At 43.7% G+C, this 19307-nt stretch overlaps 1 protein-coding gene across 3 annotated transcripts in view; it reads left to right on the forward strand.

Moving 5' to 3' along the window:
• LOC115636165 (collagen alpha-1(XXVII) chain-like) overlaps positions 1-19307 on the forward strand; it is a 226742-nt gene that overhangs the window by 62530 nt on the left and 144905 nt on the right. For all 3 annotated transcript variants that reach the window (XM_030535939.1, XM_030535940.1, XM_030535941.1), the window contains exons 8-12: positions 2073-2117; positions 2979-3032; positions 6243-6287; positions 9231-9284; positions 10531-10575. In XM_030535939.1, coding sequence (XP_030391799.1) covers positions 2073-2117; positions 2979-3032; positions 6243-6287; positions 9231-9284; positions 10531-10575 — 243 coding nt within the window. The remainder of the gene's footprint in view (positions 1-2072; positions 2118-2978; positions 3033-6242; positions 6288-9230; positions 9285-10530; positions 10576-19307) is intronic.

The following is a 19307-nucleotide window of genomic DNA, read 5'->3' on the forward strand; positions in this document are numbered from 1 at the left end:
TAGGGCATGATACAGAGACAGCTGGGTTAACTTCTCCCCAGGCTTGGCAAGTGCCATCCCTAGGGCATGAGACTCTTCCTGCTTGTTTAGTCCTTGAGCTCTTGGTGAGTTGAGGTTACCATTTGCAGTGTTGGCTTTTGTTATCTAGACTCCTCTTCACTAGGAAATGAATGGAAACAATGTCAGGTTGCCAACAGCCTTTGGAATGCTACAACTTTTGGTCAGTACCTGCTTGGAGATCCACAAGTGGAAAGCACTTTATCCCATACCTGAGCCATCAGGCCTCTTTGTAACTCTCGATAATATGATCCTGATCCAAAGCCCACTGAAGTCAGTAGAAAGACTCCCATTGTCGTGATTAGACATTGGATCAGGCCCAGACCCTATGTTATCTAATTATAGAAGGTTCAGCTGAGGCTTACTCTACCCCAGCCATCTGAGCTTTCAAGTGAAGTCCCAGTGTGTGACGTTCAGTGGCAAGAGAGAGAGACATGAAACACAGGATCAAGCATGAGACATTGAGTCACGAGAGAGCAAGTGTTTCTTGAAGCCCAAATCTCTGAAATAATGAGTGAAGAGGAACATGCAGGAGAATGGGAAGTAGCCATGGAGCTTTGTGAGGGCTGCGTTCCATTGCCAGGGAGTAGTTAGGCTGCAGATCCTAGAAGATCACATGGGAAAAATAAAAAGACAGTTGAGCAGAATCAAAGTCCAGTCACTTGTCTGGTGAGTGAATTGAAGGGCTGAGCATTTAGTTGAAAAGGGTACCATTGTGGCTCCCAGAGAGGGAAAAATAGATCGCCTGACATGTTTGACTATACTACAGTGACATCTTCGGATCTCCAGTCCAGGACTGGGCATAAAGTTATAGATCAGGAAATAATTAAGTTATAGCTCAGCCTGAAGGTATTTTGTTGTTCCTATTTTTTTATTTAAATGTTGATACCCCCCCACAAGCTTGTTTTAAGTTACATTTTTCTATTTTTTGTGTCCTCCGTAATAGCCCAATTATCATGTTAGTTCCTAACTAAATGTAATCTTCTGATCTGCTTTGCCTCTACTTTATGGAGACTAGTTTGTTTTAAATAGCTATAGTAACATCATAAAGGCAGGCAAAGAGTATAAAATCCAAGTGCATTACTTGATATACAAAGGGAGATGTAAGTAAATCTGGAGAATATAAACTGCACCTTAAAATGAAGGGTCTGTTTGTTGGCAGTGAAAAACATAAACTCTTTTATCCTCTAATAAAAAGATGTATCATGTAATCTGACCAGCTGATTACCGGAATACAGTGTCCACTTCTGTGTCCACACTTCAAAAAGAGGCTGAAAAATTGGAATGAGCTCAAACAAGAGCTACAAGAATAATCTGAAGTCTGGAAAACCTGCCTTGCAATGTGAGATTTAAGAAACTCCTGTTTAGCTTATCAAAGAAGTGTGAGATGACTTGATCATCTTTAAGTACCTACAGGGGAGAAGATGCCTGATAACAGTGGGTTCTTTAATCTAGCAGACAGAGGCATAACAGGATCGAAAAACTGAAAGTTGACACTAGATATATTTGAATTGGAAATAAGACAAAATAAATAGATGAGGGTAGTTGACCATTGGAACAACTTACCAAAGGATGTGATGGATTCTCCATCTCTTGGATATCTTTCGGAAAGATACCTATGATAACTGAACCCTATGTTACTGGACTTGATTCAGGAATTGCTGGGTGAAATTCTGTGGCCTGTGTTGTGCAGGAGGCTAGACTAGATGACCTGAATGGTCTCTTCTGCTTTAAAATCTAGATGTAATCCTGGCTGTATTGAAGTCTGTTGCAAAATTCCCATTGATTTCAATACAGTCAAGATTTTATCCCATGAATCTGATTTAATAGGAAATGGCGGAGGTCATTGCAGGACATAGAGAATGTGACTAGTCAGGTAGATCAGTTAGCATGAATCATAAAACATATTCTAGATTTGAAGAAAACTTCTCTTTAGAGCTTTCTTCTCAGCTGGGATGAGAAATTCAAACAAAGGTTCTGATTTTTTGTTCTGTTACTCTCATATTTTTAAACAGGGATACAAAGGCTACCCGGGACCACCAGGTCATCCTGGAGACCAGGTGAGTGCCCTTTCCAGGTTCCAGGATTGAAACTACAAAGAGGGAGGATTTAATCTCTCATCTGCTAATACCCTGAAATCAGGCTGAGTCATTTACCAAGCTGTTCAGTGCAATCAAAGTGCTTTTTCAGAGCCATCCTGATACAGAGATGATTTATGCAGCTAACTCCTGTGCTCATCGGGAGTTATGCACATACATTAACCAAACATCAGTGGGGGTAGGGGAAGAGGAAGGATTTAGTTAAGCTTCTAATTTATTTGCAACCTTTATTGCCCAAACTTGTGCAAGTTTATGCAATGGAAATAGGGGCAGATTTATACTCATTCTTTTTTCTTTACATTAAGTTTTCAGCTGGAGTTTACTAACTAACTGCATCATACTGAGTACTTGACTGTAATTCACCTTCCACCCTCGTTTTTTATTTGGTGAAGTCTGATGTTTGCAGTAAAATAGCAATGAATAGCAAGGCCTGTTAGAGATGATGTTAAAGGATATTATACATGAATCCATTCAGTTTCAAAGAAGTTTGGCAGAGCTTTCCCTCTAGTAAAACAGTTCCATATGCCAGAGATATGGATGCAGCCTTACACCTTCTCTTAGCCTCCTTGTTCCAAACTATCTGCAGGTTTCTGTGGAGGGGTGGGAAGATAGCAATGCTTGCTTTATGCCTAGATCCTGTTGAGTTGGCCTCTGTAGCTTTTTCTTCTTCTTTAATTTATTCCTCTGCCTTGTTTAATCTAATTTTTCTTTCTCTTTATAAATCTGAAACAAGTTCATTCGCAACCCCCACCCTCAAGGCGAAGCAGCTAAAATCTAATAGGCTGTAGCACTAACCTCACCTTTGTGTGCTTTTCTTTTAAGGGTGAACGCGGACCAGACGGGAGCCCAGGTGCCAAAGGTTATCCTGGCAGGCAGGTGCAGTAAATCTTACCGTGCTGTGCACAGAGTAGGGATTTGGGTATGCAGGTAGATATAAGCATACCCCACTAAATACAGTGCTCACACCTTGGAATGTATTGGTTTATTTTCGTTTGTTTTTCCCCCTTAGAATCAATAATATGGTCCTTTCTGATTTGTTAGTGAACATTCAGGTTCTTAGAAATTGTTCTGTTCCTTGTGATCATTGTCTTTTAAAAACAAAAGCACACTCATTTGACAAATTGGATGTGATCCCTGCAGAATCTGTTCCATGTAGGTTCACTTTCTCCTTATAGACCTTATCTCTGAAACTATGCTCACTGTGGCCCAGGTTGTTCTCTGCAGCTCTCTAAGTGTGCCAGTGGGGAGACAGCAAGAAGCCACCATGCCCCTTCCTTCTGCCCCTGCACACGAGCCAGGTGCAATGGCAGGTGCAGGAACAAGTCTTCTCTGTGGTCCCTAGAGTGGAAGACATCTCCCTGCCCACTTTGCAATGCCTTTCACCCCAGGAATGGCCCAGGCGGGAGGAGGCTTTCACCCCTTAATTCAAAGGGAAGGAGTGCGGCATCTTTAACAATATTCATCTTTCCAAATGTCAGTTGGGCACTGGAGTTACACAGGTGTTAGAAAAATGAACAAAGAATCTGGCTAGCTAAACATCCCTTCCCTCAGTTGCTCAACTTTCACTCTCTTAGCTCATGGGATGCCGTTATTTAATCCAGTCTCCAGTCATCACATGTCTTCTGTGGTGGGCAGGATCTGAACTTGCAAGAAAAATCTGACCATGTTTTTTCAGACCTTCTTTATTAATCATAAAGAGATGAGAAGGGGGCATATGCCCAGTATCCTACCTACCTGCTCTTTACAGAACACTTTTAATACCTAATATCACATAGGAGAAAAACTTAAGACAGAAGTGTAATGAGAATAGAAGATCGTTATTAAAGCCAGCAGCAAACTCTACCTCTGAAGCTTTGTCTGCTCAGCCTTTTCCTAGAGGGACTATGGAAATAGGGTAAATCTGCTTTTGAAGATCCCTTGAGGAACTGACTACGCACTAGTCCCTCATATCCTACTGTACAGCACTAGAGGACAATGGTTAGCCATAGGAAACTCACCCATGCTACCTGATCCACAGCCCTCCACCTCCAGCATATTTACAGCCTGCCAAAGCAGAACCGCAATATAATCGCTAAACACAGTGAGTGCAGCTGGATAGTTTTCTAGCAACGTGTTCCCTGCAATTTCTGGTGAAAAACAAGTTCCCGCCATTAAGCTGTGATCACCAATGTCACCAATCATTTAAAAACTGTAAGATGGCATCCAGGACACACGTCTTACCTGTTCTTAAAATAGGAAATCTGCTCTTTGTGTCATCAAGATTGCTCTCTACAGCATGTGAAATCTGAGAGTTGAGGCAGTAATATGTCCCCTGCAGAACCTACTGACTCTCTTCCAAAGATTCCCAGTAGCTGGCTTTATCCAAGCACTGGTAAATCTTCCAGCTCCCCTACAGACATGCTCACTGGACATTGTATCGTAGAGAGTGGCAGTGGATGTGAACAATGGAGGAAAATTCTTCCAGTCTCTCCTACATCTTGTATCTAAATGCATCTAATGGAGACCTCCATTTACCTAGCCTAAGAAAAATTCCATAGAGAGAGACACTGTGAACCTGTTTGGCTTATCCTAGCAGTTCCTTTACAGGCATGAACACTATAGAAACTTGTACACCAAAATATCATGTGAGAGTATCTGTTCATCAGTCCAACCAACATCATAACCATTTGAGTTATGGTGAACTGTCAAGATTAAGGGATGCTGTTTAATGGGTTCACAGGGTCTTACTCCCAATCAGATATGCTGGATAAAGTATTTGTCCCCAGGTACATAGAAAACAAAAGTACTTTTAAAATGCAGTTATAGTCAAGAAAGTGGCTTTGAAAAATGGCACTTTCTTATTCAAGGGATCTGAATCTTGTGTGTTTTCAGTCAGTTCTTCCTACTGACTAAAATTTTACTATTTTACTTCTGTCAGCTGTGCTGGCTCTGCAGCGCTATGGGAGAGGGAGCTTGGCTCTATTTTGCTTCGCACATCATAGGCAGAATTGCTAATTATGTTCCGATGGCAGAAATCTTCTACTGGTGACAATGTGTGAGCCAGAAAGAGCACAGCTTGACTTTCAGATCCCAGGTTGAATATGCAGAGCTGCCAATTGAAGAAGGAAAAAACCTGTCCTTGTTACTGGTAAACTAGATAAATTTGTTCTGGAAGCTGGTGAAAGGCAATAAACATGGAAGCTCATTATGCAATTTTTATAGGGCCTCTTTTCAGAGTAGAGCCCTGCTTAAGGGAAGAGCAATGGGTACAAAAATACAATGAGATATATTTTGAATTCTTTCACAGCTTCCAGTGCTCTGGATAGAACCTGCCCAGTGTAACTAATTTTACAGATGTCATAAGGCTGATCCTCCTTCACTTAAAGCCCAATGGGAATTTTAGTAGTGACTTCAAAAGGAGCTTGAATGGGCCCCTCGTCATTGCTAGAAAAGTGGGTGAAGTGATTACAAGTCTTTCCACTATTGAAGGTAAAGAGGGTCATTCATGACTTGGAGTTCAAAAATTTAAAATACTTTTTTAACCATATACTGCAACTGTGGGCCTGATCCATAGGCTGCTGAAGTCAATGGGAGTCTTTCCATTGTTTTCAATGGGTTTTGGATCGGGTTCCATCTAGATTCCCCTCCCAGGAATTAAAGTGTTTTTGACATTGCAATTAGCGGCCGCCTTGTCTGTATGGTTCATTGATGGCACACTCAATCCCACCTTTTGATGAGTGCCACTGTCTACATGGTGTCGCTTTACATTGCAACTAGCATTTGATTGCAATTTACTTGCATCCAACTGTGTTAACCTCTCCAGTCTTATGACCAGAAATCTCTATTCTAGTTCCAGTGTTCTGGGTCTCGGAGAGTGAGCTCCTGTGTTTTATAAGACTCCCGTTTTGCAGAGTCATCAATTCACAACAATTAGGGATTTCTTCCTCCTCTCCCCCCCACCTCCCATTCTCCCATATTGATACCCCTTGGGATAGTTGTGAAATCATCTGAACCATCCTGGGATAGTGCTGTAAATATGGCACTGCCCATTAGGATTTATATTAAAGCCTCTCCACATTTGTCTTTGTTTTTTCTTTTGTGTTTCAGGGTTTACCAGGACCAATAGGTGAAGCTGGTCCAAAAGGCAGTCGGGTAAGTGAGCCATTTTTTACCTTGTCTTTCTCTTTCCTCCCTCCCCCGTTCCATCCCCAAGTATCTGTCATTCCTTGTGATCAACTTTCCAACCCTAATATAAGTGTCTGATTTTTATTACATAGAGCTCATTAATTAATTGATGCATCATTAAATCCCCAATTGGTTTAAAATGGTACTAAAGCCAATGGAGCAACTGTGCTGCAAAGTTAACCCTTTCAAAGCCCAAAGAATTGGAGAGGAAATAAAGAAATCCAAATCCCAAAGGATTGGTTTCCCTACAACTTTGGTCTCAGTGAGACCTCTCTAGCTTCATCAAACACAGTGGTTCAGCCACTCCAAATACTTTGAAGAGGGGTTTTTCCAGACATAGGCTGGTCCTGAGTTTTATAAGCAGAGACATTTGGAATTGATTTTACATCTTTGTGCATAACAACAAGCCAACATCTTGAAGCCATATGCAAATGAGAACGTTAATATCCCTGCATCGGTTTGCTCGTCAGCTGGAGCTCTGTGGATTCCCACTGAACGTTGAGGGATGAGTTAAGAATTAAAACTGCATTTAATCACCTTCTGCTCTTCACCTACAATTAGAAATCCATAGTGATCCTCTGAGCCAATAAAAATGCTCCTCTCCTGACCATGTGATCCTTTCTCCATGAACAGTAAATGCTACCAGCTGTCTTCCATCACTCAAAACATTGCAAGCAATAAACAAAAGCTGACTCCATAGCTAACTTTATTGGTAGAAGGAAGAGGAAGGATCAGCTGCTTAATGTACTACCTTAGACACAGATCTGTGATAGCACAGCTTACTTATCTCTATTTCTGATTAACCCATTTCACTAGAGTAACCAGGATTTTTTGCTAGAGAATTGTGTGACTTATGCGACAGTAGGAATTCAGCATTCATACAGGTATTTACAGTCTTCAATCCAGGATAAAGACCCTTGAAAATTATTCATTTGCTACTCCTAAATGTCTAGAATTGAGATTTTGAAAGCCACTTAGGAGAACTGGACCTCTAATTTCCATTACAGTTAATGGGAACTTAGTCTCGATATTTCTTAGCCCAGATATTGACTGTTTTATGGCTGAAAGAGCCTGAACTGTTCACCACTTCAGGCCCTCCTTCCCCCACTGCTTTTTCATGGGAAGTGTGAGGAGATGCGAAGGTGGCTGCTTTGTGACTCGGGATGAGAGGACAAACAGTGAGTTGGATGGCTGGGCTCTGTCTGTGTGGTTGTATCATCTCACAGCGAGTATTGACTAGCTGAAATACTGAAGTGGTGTGGGATAGTGGACTGATGGGCTCCCCAAGAGTCTCAGAGGCTTATGGAGATGGGCCAGTGGGGAGAATTGGGGAGTGGGAAGGAGGAGGGATGGGAGAAATTCAGTGTCAGTATTTGAATTTTGTTCTATGGCGATACAAGTTTTAGGAAATCATTGTGGTGGCTACCTGCAGTTGACAGAGTCCTGTGCAAAAGAGCAGTACACAAGGTAACGTTTTGTTTTAATCACTGCGTGCAGTGAATTAAGCACAAGTCTCTAGGTACTGCAAGTGAAAGGACATGCAGCATTTATGCAGTGGCTTTTGCCCAGGCAAGGAGCCCAGAGCACCAAAGAAATATTGCAGAACTGAATATCTGACTATCACTGCTGAGCTGAGAGGGAGCAGCCTTTACAATACACTGGGTTTTAATGAGGAAGAGGAGACTCTTCTGATCAAAGTTAGATAGCGGAGGAAATGTAGGCATGTAGAAGGCCAAGCCATTGTGCATTAGCTATTAGGAAGCTTAATGCAGACACAGATCAGCATGCAAGGCCTGTGCAATTTCAGAGTGGGACCGTGGTGCTTGAGGGGAGGGCAAGGAGTCTGCTGAAAGGCTCATGGATGTATTTGGCATGGTGGGCCTGGTATTTGTAAGTGGTCTGGCTAGAATCTGCATCACAAGGTGCCCTATGGAGAGTGAGAGACAGGATCCAGTAGGAAGAGGAGGGAGCAGATGTTGATAAATCAAAGAGGGTTCAGAGAAGAGCCATGGGAATGATTAAAGGATTAGAAAACTTGCCTTACAGTGATAGATGCAAGGAGCTCAATCTGTTTACCTTAACAAGGAGAAGATTAAGGGTTGACTTAATTACAGTCTATAAAGCACGTACATTGAAGACAAACATTTAATAATGGGCTCTACAATCTAGCCGAGAAAGGTATAACGCGATCTCATGGCTGGAAGTGGAAACTAGACAAATTCAGACAGGAAAGAAGGCGTAAATTTGAAATCATGAGAGTAATTAACCGTTGGAACAATTTACCAAGGATTGCGGTGGAGTCTCCATCACTGACAATTTTTAAATCAAGATTGGATGTTTCCAAAAGATCTGCTGTAGGCATGATTTAGGGGCAGTTCTGTGGCCTGTGTTATACAGGTGGCCAGACTAGATGATCACAATGGGCTTCTGACCTTGGAATCTATGAAGGGAAGGATGAGCTTCAGGGACTCTGCGGGGAGAGGAGGAAAGAAGGACCAGGTATGAGGCTGACAGGAAGAGAAACAGAATGAGAAATCTTCAGGGGGACCAGGCCCTCCCATAGAGATCTCTGTTTGGCATAGCATACAAATGACCATGGTTGTAACTCTTGCTAACCTGAAACCCAGCTCCATTTCTCTCAGGTACAATCAGAGCCCAGCCCAGGTAAGGGTCCATCCAGCCGGCTTCTTCCTGCACGGAGTCCTCATGATCCCTGGTGTGAGGGTATGTGCCCTTGGACTACATCGTGGAAGCCAGCACCATGCAGTCCATGGGCATATACACTTGCCTCAAGGTTTATTTCATCACGGCTGCCATAGACCAACGCTGGAAGACGTTCTTCTGTTCAGGCAGGATGGAATAACTGCTGAAGGGAAATGTATTTGACTTCTTGTTTCTTCTTTCTCTTAGGGGTATATTGGTCTCCCAGGATTATTTGGGCTGCCAGGGCCTGATGGAGAACGAGTGAGTATTTTGTGAGGAAAACCCTGGCTTTCAGTCTCTAGAATATCCATCACCCAATTTCTTTGATACCTATTGCAACCTCTTCTGGACATGACTGTGTTGTCGACTCCCTCACTTTGTGTGCTCTTAAAAGAACAGGCAAGAATGCCTAATACTGAGACAGAGATAAGGTTATCCTCTTCAACATGCTCTTTTCCTTCTGTGGGAGATGGATCTTTGTTCAGTACGTTAATGAGCAGCTCAGGAAACTGGGTTCCAGAAAGGTGACCCATTGCTGTTCATAAAGTAGAGGGGCGTTTTCAAGTGGATTATATTTTCCATGGTTGACATGATTTATTTTTTTCTTTTGGTCCATCTCAATGGAAGAAAAGCAAATGCTTAAGCAAAAAATCCTTCCTTCATCCTGGGACAAATGTTTTTTTCCAAATGAACTAGTGGATTTTGAGTGCCAAACTGGAAACACCTTCAAAGAGCCCAAATCTCAGATGGCAGCTGCTTGTCCCTTTTTGCAGTTGGGCTCCTTTCAGGTATCTCCAGATGGGCAAGCTAAAGTTGAGGCATCCAGTGTGACTGGTCACTTTGGAAAATACCTGTCCCCTCATCCCGTCTTTTCCCTTACAGCTTCCATACTTTCCAAACCGTTGATTGTGATCTGAAAGTTTGACTCAGGACCTTCCTTTCCTCTCTTCTAACCTTTTAAAAACAGTGCCCTTTCACCTTCTTGCTTATTCACACGGTAAAGGGCCCACTCTTTCCCCCCCATCCAAACCAGATCTCCTAAGGATGAAAGTTGATCTTACTTTCACTCCACCTGGTTGGCAGATACAGACTTCAGAAACAAGAGAAGCCCTTGAGCGTGTGTGTGCTTGCATGGGAGGGACTCTAATGCTCCTGAGTGGCTGATTTAATGCTCATAGAACTAAATAAGAAACATAAACAGATGCTCTCTAGTGAGTGTCTTGGCTGAAGCCTTCATTTGATTCCAGGCCAGTAGCTTAATTACTGCTAAGCACAGCCTTAGCCTGCTGCCCCTGGGTGTTGGACCGTGCTTGTCTCTGCACTACGGGGAGGTTATAGTGAATGGGTTAAGGTTAATTCTCTTCCCACTCTCCCTTGCTTTCGCAGCTGACTGCAAATAGCCAACATCTTGATTTCTCCACAATGCCACAGTTATTAGCCTGTTTGTTTTTTGTTTGTTTGTTTTCCCATTCAGACATATTTTTTTTCTGTGTGTTTTTCCTTACAGGGTATCCCTGGAGTTCCTGGCAAGAGGGGCAAGATGGGTAGGCCGGTAAAGTTTTTCCTCGTCTATTATGCAGACTTAGTTGAATGAAACTGGAAACATAATACTTCCTGCTGCCTGGTTCTTTTCTGTAACTTCTGGTGGGAGCTAAATCGAGAGATCAAAGATCTCCTGATACCTTTCCAGCTCTCTTGCTTGTACCCCCCTGTTCAGGCAATGCCATATACACAAGTACATTTTGTATAGCAACAAACTGTGTCCATGAAATTCTTTATGGAGTTAATCATCGCCATTGTTTTATTGTTATGAAGGTATAATAGCTGTGGGTGTAGGGGAAGTTTGAGATCTAGATGAGAGAGAGAAGAAAAATTTTCAGGAGAGTAGATGAAGCCTAGAGTTGCAAGAAGGGTGCTCCAGATGGCAGGCACAGCCTGGGACAAGGCTCTTGCACTACCACTGGCCAAATTGTGTAGCAGGGACAGTGGAGAAGAGCACGAGATGAACGGGGAAAGCAGAGATGGGAGGAAAGGTAAGACTCATGGGACTCATGTATCCTGAAATGAATGTGGAGCCAGATGAAGTTGTTTGAATGCACAGGGACTGGGTGAGTTGGTGTAATGACTCTTCCTCGTATGTGAGAGAGAGCCGGCAGCTGCGTTCTGTCCAGTCTGGAGAGCTGACACGGGGAGTTCCATTAGCCCATTTGCTCCTGCTTACTTTTGGCTGTGATCTGTCGTGCATCCCTTTGTAGTGGACACATTCCCACTTTCCCATATCTGCTCTCCAGCACCGTTATGCCATCACTTGGCTTATTCCCTTTTCTGCTCTCGCCTCTGCTTATATTTGCCTGGCCAGGTCTGTTACGCTGTTGGTGGATGTACACATGGTGTCATTCTAGCCCTCTGACAGACAATCCATGAGCAGGCTTGGTCTTACATTCTTGTATTCAGTGCCTTGTGTTTCACCTAGTGTACGTTTCTGCTCTGTGCCCCTGTCACAGTCAGGCTGTCATGCTTCCTTGTAAATTGTCCCTTTACCCACATGCAGAAAAATCCACTGCTTTCCCTTCTTCGTCCTTGCATGCGAACATGTGCTTTCTAGGAGTCCCACGCCTACCACTTGCTGCTGTTCTCACAATAAAAGCTATGCAAACATCCTGACAGTTCTCATTCATCCCTGTTGACTATTCATCTCTTGGAGGGAGCAAGGGGTAGAAAAAAATTGCCAAATTTTCCTATAGTTTCATAGAACCTTAGTTACATCAAAAACCAGTATGATGAATAACTGCAAAGAATCAGTTGAAACTCTGACTCACTGACCAGAATAAAATAAACAAGGCAACTGTTGTTAGGTACAGGGATCTGGTCAGGGTTTCTGGGCTCTGATGTGTTTCCACTTACAGTGTGCTGTACACTGAACACATTCCAGCTGTTTGGGGTTGTGGGTTTTTTCTTTTTTTGTTTGGTGATCTTCCACACGGAAGTCTTTGCCTAGTGGTCACTGTTACAAACACAATGTTCCCTTGAGGGGAGTGGGACTCTCTCTCACAAATGCGTATGCACTTAAGCTGTGATTTTCAAAGGCCATAGGGGAGTTAGGTACTGAAGCCCCACTGAGCTGTGTACCCAATTCTTAAACTCCTGGTGAAACCTCCAGCGCCATTCCCATGATGGGATATCGGGGATTTATCAGAAGTCTTGAACATTCTGTTCTGTTTCAGTTCTAATGCTGCAAGATCCCCAGGCCCAGATCCTCAAAAGCAATTAGGCCCCTGACTCCCATTGAAATCAGTGGGAGTTAGGTGCTTAAATTCATTGATTTCAATGGGAGTTAGGCACCTAAATAACCTCTCAGGCTCTGAGCCTGAGTACTTTCCAGGCTTGCATTAAGGGTCGATAATGATTATCTACTTTATAGCATTGTGAGACACAAAGAGGTAAATGACTTGCCCAAGGTTACAGACAAATTGCTGGTAGAGCTGAGAATAGAACTCAGCCTATCTGACTGCCGCTCCAGTGCCTTATCTACTAGGCCATGCTGCCCTTCAGCATATCTGCACTGTCAGTGGGCCCACTTCAATTTTGTCCATTGCTTCCCTGGTCTGGTAGGTTCTCTGTAGCTGTGCTTGTACTGCTGTCTGTCTGTTTGGGTTGCTTGTCATTGCAGTACTGGACCTCTATAGATTAAGTGCTGGAAGTTTTGTATGTTACACTGTGAGCCTCCCAGGGTGATGTAAGTGTGTAAAGATTAAAATAGACAAACTGGACATGAGTCAGGTTTTGAAACCATTCCAGGGGATTTGAGCTGCGCGAGGCTTTAAGGAACACAGTGAATCTGTCCTGAAAACAGCCATTCAGCTGACTCTTCCTCCTTCTACTGCACTCCTCCTACTGTGCATCAGAAACACACTAGATGAGTGTACTTATAAAGTGTGTGGGCAGCAAGGAGTTCCCTAGCACAGGAGAGGAGGTCTGGGGCATTGTGCGAGGAGCATTACTATTAAAATACCATGTACTAGGAAGACTGGAATAACATAACTCTGTGATGTCTCGAGGACGGCTGCCTTTTGCAGGGGCAGGCTGGAGCCTGGGAACCCAAGTGGCTGTTATTAAACCTTCATCCTTGCCAATGCACTGACTAAGACCTCGTCCAGACTAGGGGAGGAAAATCGATCTTAGATACGCAACTTCAGCTACGTGAATAACGTGGCTGAAGTCGAATATCTATGATCGAATTACTCACCCATCCAGACGGCGCGGGATCGATGCCCGCGGCTCTCCGTGTCGATTCCGGAACTCTGTTCAGGTTGATGGAGTTCCGGAATCGATGTAAGCGTGCTCGGGGATCGATATATCGCGTCTAGACTAGTATCGGCGTATCGGCGGGTTAGTCTGGATGTGGGCTAAGAGTGAGAGGGTTTTATGGTGCTCATATGGGCAGTTGGCCAAGAGGTGCTGGCAAGAGAGAGAAGGGGGTGAAATTGTAACTTTATTGGCCCGAGGGTGAAATGTACACAGTTCCAGATGCACAAAAGAAGTGAGGGCAGAGTAAGAGCTAAAAGGCTTTGGCTTTATCTTTGTATGAGCGAGGGGCAAGCTGGCCAGAATTTATCTTCACAAGGAAGATGTCATTGGTCAGGGTGGAACAGGCAGCCTGTGTAATATCTTTGCGTAGAGGAGTCTATGGCTCTCCACCTTTCCCAGGGAGCTGGTAGGAATCTCTCACTGTGTGGGATAGAGATGTCTCATCTTAGGAAGGAAGTTTGTGGGCTTTCAAGGAGAGTGAGAGCAGTCTGAGGTTCTCTGATACCAAGAAAACAAAAGAAACACATGAGGCTCCACCTTCTATCAGGGAGATGTAGCGGCTTATGAGAGAGTTGGCTTTTAGATTACTGTATAGTAATCAGAATGATTGTGACATGTGGAACTGTAGGAGTTCACTAAATATATCTCTAAACCCATGCATGGCAGAGAACACTGACTTGCAGATCAAGCCCATTTAAGGGTACCAGTTTTGTATGGGTTTGGTATGATTTAGATCAGGACAATTTTAAATAATTGTAGCCTTGGTTCATATGGCATCGATGTCACTCAATGTTTGAAATTTTGCTGTTTAAATGCACATGGCATTTGAAATAAAAAATCACTTCAGGTGCAATTCCCAACTCAAAACTCTACAATAATTCACCCAATTCATGATCTTTAACTCCTATTAAGAACGCCTTCCTGAGTTATTCATCACATCTCTCACAATGTTTGGCACTGATTTGTGGCATTCACGTTCCTGTAGTGGGCTTGGACATGGGTGTCCTTTATAAGCAGTTTACATGAATGTGAGCTTTGCTTAACTGTGTATGTTCAGGTAGTCTAGTCCAGTAGGAGATAAGGAAACTAGCAACCTTGAGATGGAAAAGACCTGTTGCCTTCTTCTGTCTAACTTATTCCCTAGCTGTATTGTGGCTGCATATGTCCTTTCAGCATATCTAGTGGCCTGTTAGTTACAAGGTGTCTATCTCAAATGATGGAGCCTTCATCCCCTCTCTTGAGGGACCATCCCACAGTCTAATAGGATCTTGGATTCTGCAGGAGCTGGTGTTTCACTCATGAACGGCACAAGCTGGATTTTTTTAACTTATTTATTTATTTTATTTTGACACAGATAACAGAGGACAGGAAACAAATCCCCATGAAGGGATGGGTTAAACAAGTGTGCAAGTGAGTGTTATGGGAGATATTTTTCTACTGACATCTCCGTTCCAAAAGGTTCCAAATTCAGTTCAGAGAATTGCTGAACAGTTAATAGATTTGTCCGTAGTTTATTTTGATGTAGCCAAAAGTTTGAGATGCTCTCTCACTCTGAGAACCTGTTGCAGTTGCTGTTCCTTGTTAGCATGGCAGATGTGCTAGGTGCTGTACAAATGTAATGAAAGAACAATCCTTGCTCCAAGGAGCTCACGTATGAAAAGACTCAATCAGTGGATGAGATAAATTATTGTGATTGGGAGGCCAAGGTAAGAGTAAAGTGAGAACATTATCAGTACAGTAAACAGAGGTCTCAGCTCCCCATCTGCCTACCCATGCTCATCTGGTAATGTTTTGTAGAAGTTTTCCCCATCCCTTTTATTTTCTTTGCTCTTCTGTTGCTTGTGTGTTTGGCAAGTGATAAGCAGCTGTGTTCTGCCAGCTGTTAACAGACTGCATGTTGGGAGAGTACTTGTAATCCAACGTGCCAGCTAACCTTCAAAGAGGGAGGCTTATCAACAGTACAGCCCCATCATCCCACTTACAAAACCTTTGGCAAGTTCCAGCGTGATGGCCGAAGTGCTGCTCCCAGTGGGTAATTTGACAGGTGGCTTGGATTATACATGTAAAGAAAAAGGAATCAAATCAAATCTTCACGGTCTGTTAGAATGGTGCCACGTACCCTAAGGATGAGCATTGGTGGGAGCCTGTCAGCACAAGCTATGGGGAAACAGCACAGTCCAGTGGCTGGGATACTGGACTGGCAGTCAGGAGATGTGGGTTTTAATCCATTCTCTGACGCGTGGTGTGACCTTGGGGAAAGACACTTTCCCCCTGTGTGTGAAATGGGGATAATAAGATCTCCTTTCCTTTGTAAAGTGCTTTAAGATCAATGGGTTGAAAATTCTACATAGGTGCAAAGTATTACTATATTAAGATACAGTGCATACATACAAGCTGCCAGTTCTCCAGCAATCCCACGGAAGTGGCCTCAGGGTGCAACATTGTGGCAAGCTGCGGAATCCGGCATCCGTTTTGTATGAGCTGGCTGCAGTTTAGGCCTGCCTGCTGGCCAACTCTCTGCTTGTAACATGATGGTTTTCTTCTTGCCAGGGTGTTTTTCATGTCTGTTGTGTTTATAATTCAGTACAAAGAAAGTTCATATTTTAATTGTCTGCAGTAAGCGTCATGGCACAGTGGATTTTTTTTTCTCCCCACCTCTTAGGTCAGGTGGAAGCAATGCATCAACCATGGGCCCAAGCATTCACCACTCCCTGCTGACCACCTAATAACCAGTGCCATCTGCCTCCCTTCCTAAATGGAAAGATGGTGCTGTGTTTGACACACCAGATAATGAGAAGCAGGACATCTCAGGCTCTTTTTTGTTAGGAAGGGTTAGTTTTACAGCACAAGATGGAGGAAAGTTGGCAAGTCTGAGTACTGAGTGGTGAACATACTTGGACACAGTCATGCCAAGTTACACAGTCTGTCCTGTTGCCCATACAAACAGTGGTGGGACACTTCTCACCGTGTGTCTGGAAGGGCAGGGAATGACTATGAAAATAAATATAATTCATTCCAGTGAAGACTAGGGCCTGAACCAACCTCTCTTCCCCACTTGGGTCCGTACTCATCTGCAGCCAGGTCCAAACACCACGGCTCTTTCCTGTCTTCAGAATGAGATCCATGCAAGCCCTAACTTTGGGAAGGTTTGGATCTAGACTCGGTAGCTCAGGCCATCTGTGTTTTAGCAGCCTAATAAATCGTGAGGCCATGCAGGGCCTGACAATGCACTGGGAGACTCCTTTCTGTGGATGCAGGGAGTCTGCCCACGTGGAACTTCTTGCAGGATCCTAAGAACCTGCTGCTGCCCACATTGAAATAAATGGGATTTTTGCTACTGACCTTACTGGCATCAGTATCCGGCCCAAAGCACTCACATAGAAAGTGCGGGAACATAATGGTTTCCACTGACCAACAAGGGTTTCAGCCCAGGTATCTGTTCCATTATCCCATCGCTGCAATCTAGTTAGCAACAGAGAGCCAGGGAGGGGGCGGGGAGAAAAGACATCTTAAAAAAAAAAAACAAAAAAAAAAAACCAGACTCAACTCAAAAAATATTTGTTAAAAAATAATAAAGAAATGTTTTAAATACTTACGGGCTTAAGCTGTGCAGATTTCCAGCTGTCTGTAGAGTGTTTTATTATGTTGATCCAGCAGCTATTGCTTTCAAAATAAAAAGTGAGGGAAACGGAAACGTACTTTTTTTAAGAAATGCAAAAGCAGTTTGAGATCCCAAATGACAGAATGAGGTATGTTCTAAACCCCCGAATCTTTGCTCATCAGCTCCTCCTCCCCCATTCACCTGCCAAGCCTCAACGCTGGGACTGGGTATTCACCCTAAAGAGTTGCTTAAATAGCTCAACCTTTGAACCACCATTTTTAGCCTCAGCCCATAATCTAGGAAGTCATTTAAGCACAGTCTGTCGTCCTCAGTCTTGGATCCTTTGTCGCAGACAGCGACCAGTTGAAGTCAATGAGACTCTGCACAGAGTGAGGGTCAGTGGTCTGGCGTACAGTTAAAACTTAGTTGATCTAGATGTATCACTTAGGCTGTGAAAAATTTCATGCTATGTGTGATCTAGTTAGATCGACCGACCCCACTCTGCAGACGCAGCTAGGTCAATGGATGAGTTCTTTCATTGACCTAGCTACCACCTGTCGACGGGGAAGATTTATGGCAGCCACAGGAAAAAAAACTTCCATTGCTGTAGCAAGTGTCTACACTGCAGTAGGGTAGCTGCAACTGTGCTTCTGTAGCCCTTGTAGTGTAGACCTACGCTATGCCTACTGGTAATTTTGCAGGATCGCAGCTATAGTTTGTCCAGATAATGTGCGTAGTGGGAGGGGAAAAGTGTTCTACAACTGACCCTAAACATGTGTGTCTTCACCCACTGAGAGCTCATCTACACTAGCCCTTTTTGAAGAAGTCGTGTATCATTCCAGCGGTACTAGCAGTGATGGTAACTGTAGTGTAGACCGGCCATTGGTGTCCATCAGCAATTTTAACACCATGACATCTAGACCTCTTCTGAGCAGTGGTAAAACCAGTGGTGTCCTGTACTACTCTTAATCAGGGTGCATTCAAGATCCAACGTCATGGCTCCACCCTGTCTTCAGAATGGGCCAAGCTAAAACTGCCCAATCTGTGCAAGCCCAGACTTTGGGAAGGTTTGGATCTAGTCTCTGCAACTCAGACTGTCTCTGCTTTAAGCAGTCTAATAAATAGCAGTGTCACTAAGAGCCTGATGCTGCAAGGCCTTTGGCTTTGGCAGACCCCCTGCTGACTTCAGTGGGGCTCCTTTTGGGCGATGGGGGGTCTGCCCATGTGGAACTTCTCAAAGGATTGGGGCTAGCTGCCATTGGTGCAATGCTGGAAGGCTTCCCCAAGAGGCTTAGTATGTAGACAGTTCCAGAAACGTATTTGCTAGGACACAGTTTCTAACCCCTATGTAATGTGTTTAATGCCAGTGGAAAGTTATGCTGCAGCCTAGCTTGGCCTCCTTTTTGTGCTTTAGCTGCCTCTGTGGTTAAACAAGATTCCTTGCTCTACTTCAATGAGACCTAGAGCAGAGCATTTTTCTGACCGGGAGGACAGAGTCTCAGATCTGAGCCCCCGGTCCTACTAGCAAGCTATGAAGGATGACATGATTTTCAAATATTTTGTTTTGAATAAGTGTGATACAGTACCTAACACAGTGGGGCACCAGTCCCTCACCCTGGGTCTCGCAGCCTGACTCTGCTGGGCTTGGTTCAGGAACTGGATACTGTAGGAGGCTCCCAGGGAATACAAAGGGGTTTCAGGAATTGGTGCTCATGATTTGTGCTGCTGGTCTTTTCAGGAGCTGTCGTTGTCTGTTGGAGATGTAAACTCTTTAATGTCATTTTGCTTGTTGGCCAAATAAGTCTCTCTTTTAAAAGTAATTTCTTCTGTTACTGGTGGTAGCGCTTTAGATAGTTCAGACTGGACATATTTCAAAAACTGAATTTACTTTTCACTGCTTCTCTGGTTACTTTACTTTCTGCTTCTGCCTCAATTTGGACAGTAAAATTGGGCTGTTAATTGCCACTTTCCTCTGGACCTGTTTCACCATCGTGAAACACTGGCATCAGCCTGGAGTGACACACTGGTCTCTTTCTAGTTAGTTTCACTTTCCAGTTTTAAAGATAATGTGTTTGGCTTTCCCATTTCCATCTAGCTAGGTACTTACATGGCTTCTATCACTCTGATATCTGATGCCTCATAAGCATTTATTATGTATTCCCTGAACACCCCTGTGTGGGAGGAAAGAATTATTATGCCTATAATCTCTTTTAATTCATGGGGAACTAAGGCACTAAGAGATTAAGTGATTTACCCAAGGTCATCTGGGAAGTTCCTGGTAGAACTGGGAACTCTGAACCCGAATCTCTTGGGTACCAGTCTGGTGCCTTCCTTCCTGCAGGTAAATGTTTACTCATTGATCAAACAAAAACCTG

Source organism: Gopherus evgoodei, chromosome 16, assembly GCF_007399415.2.
Source record: "Gopherus evgoodei ecotype Sinaloan lineage chromosome 16, rGopEvg1_v1.p, whole genome shotgun sequence".
Lineage (NCBI taxonomy): Eukaryota > Metazoa > Chordata > Testudines > Testudinidae > Gopherus > Gopherus evgoodei.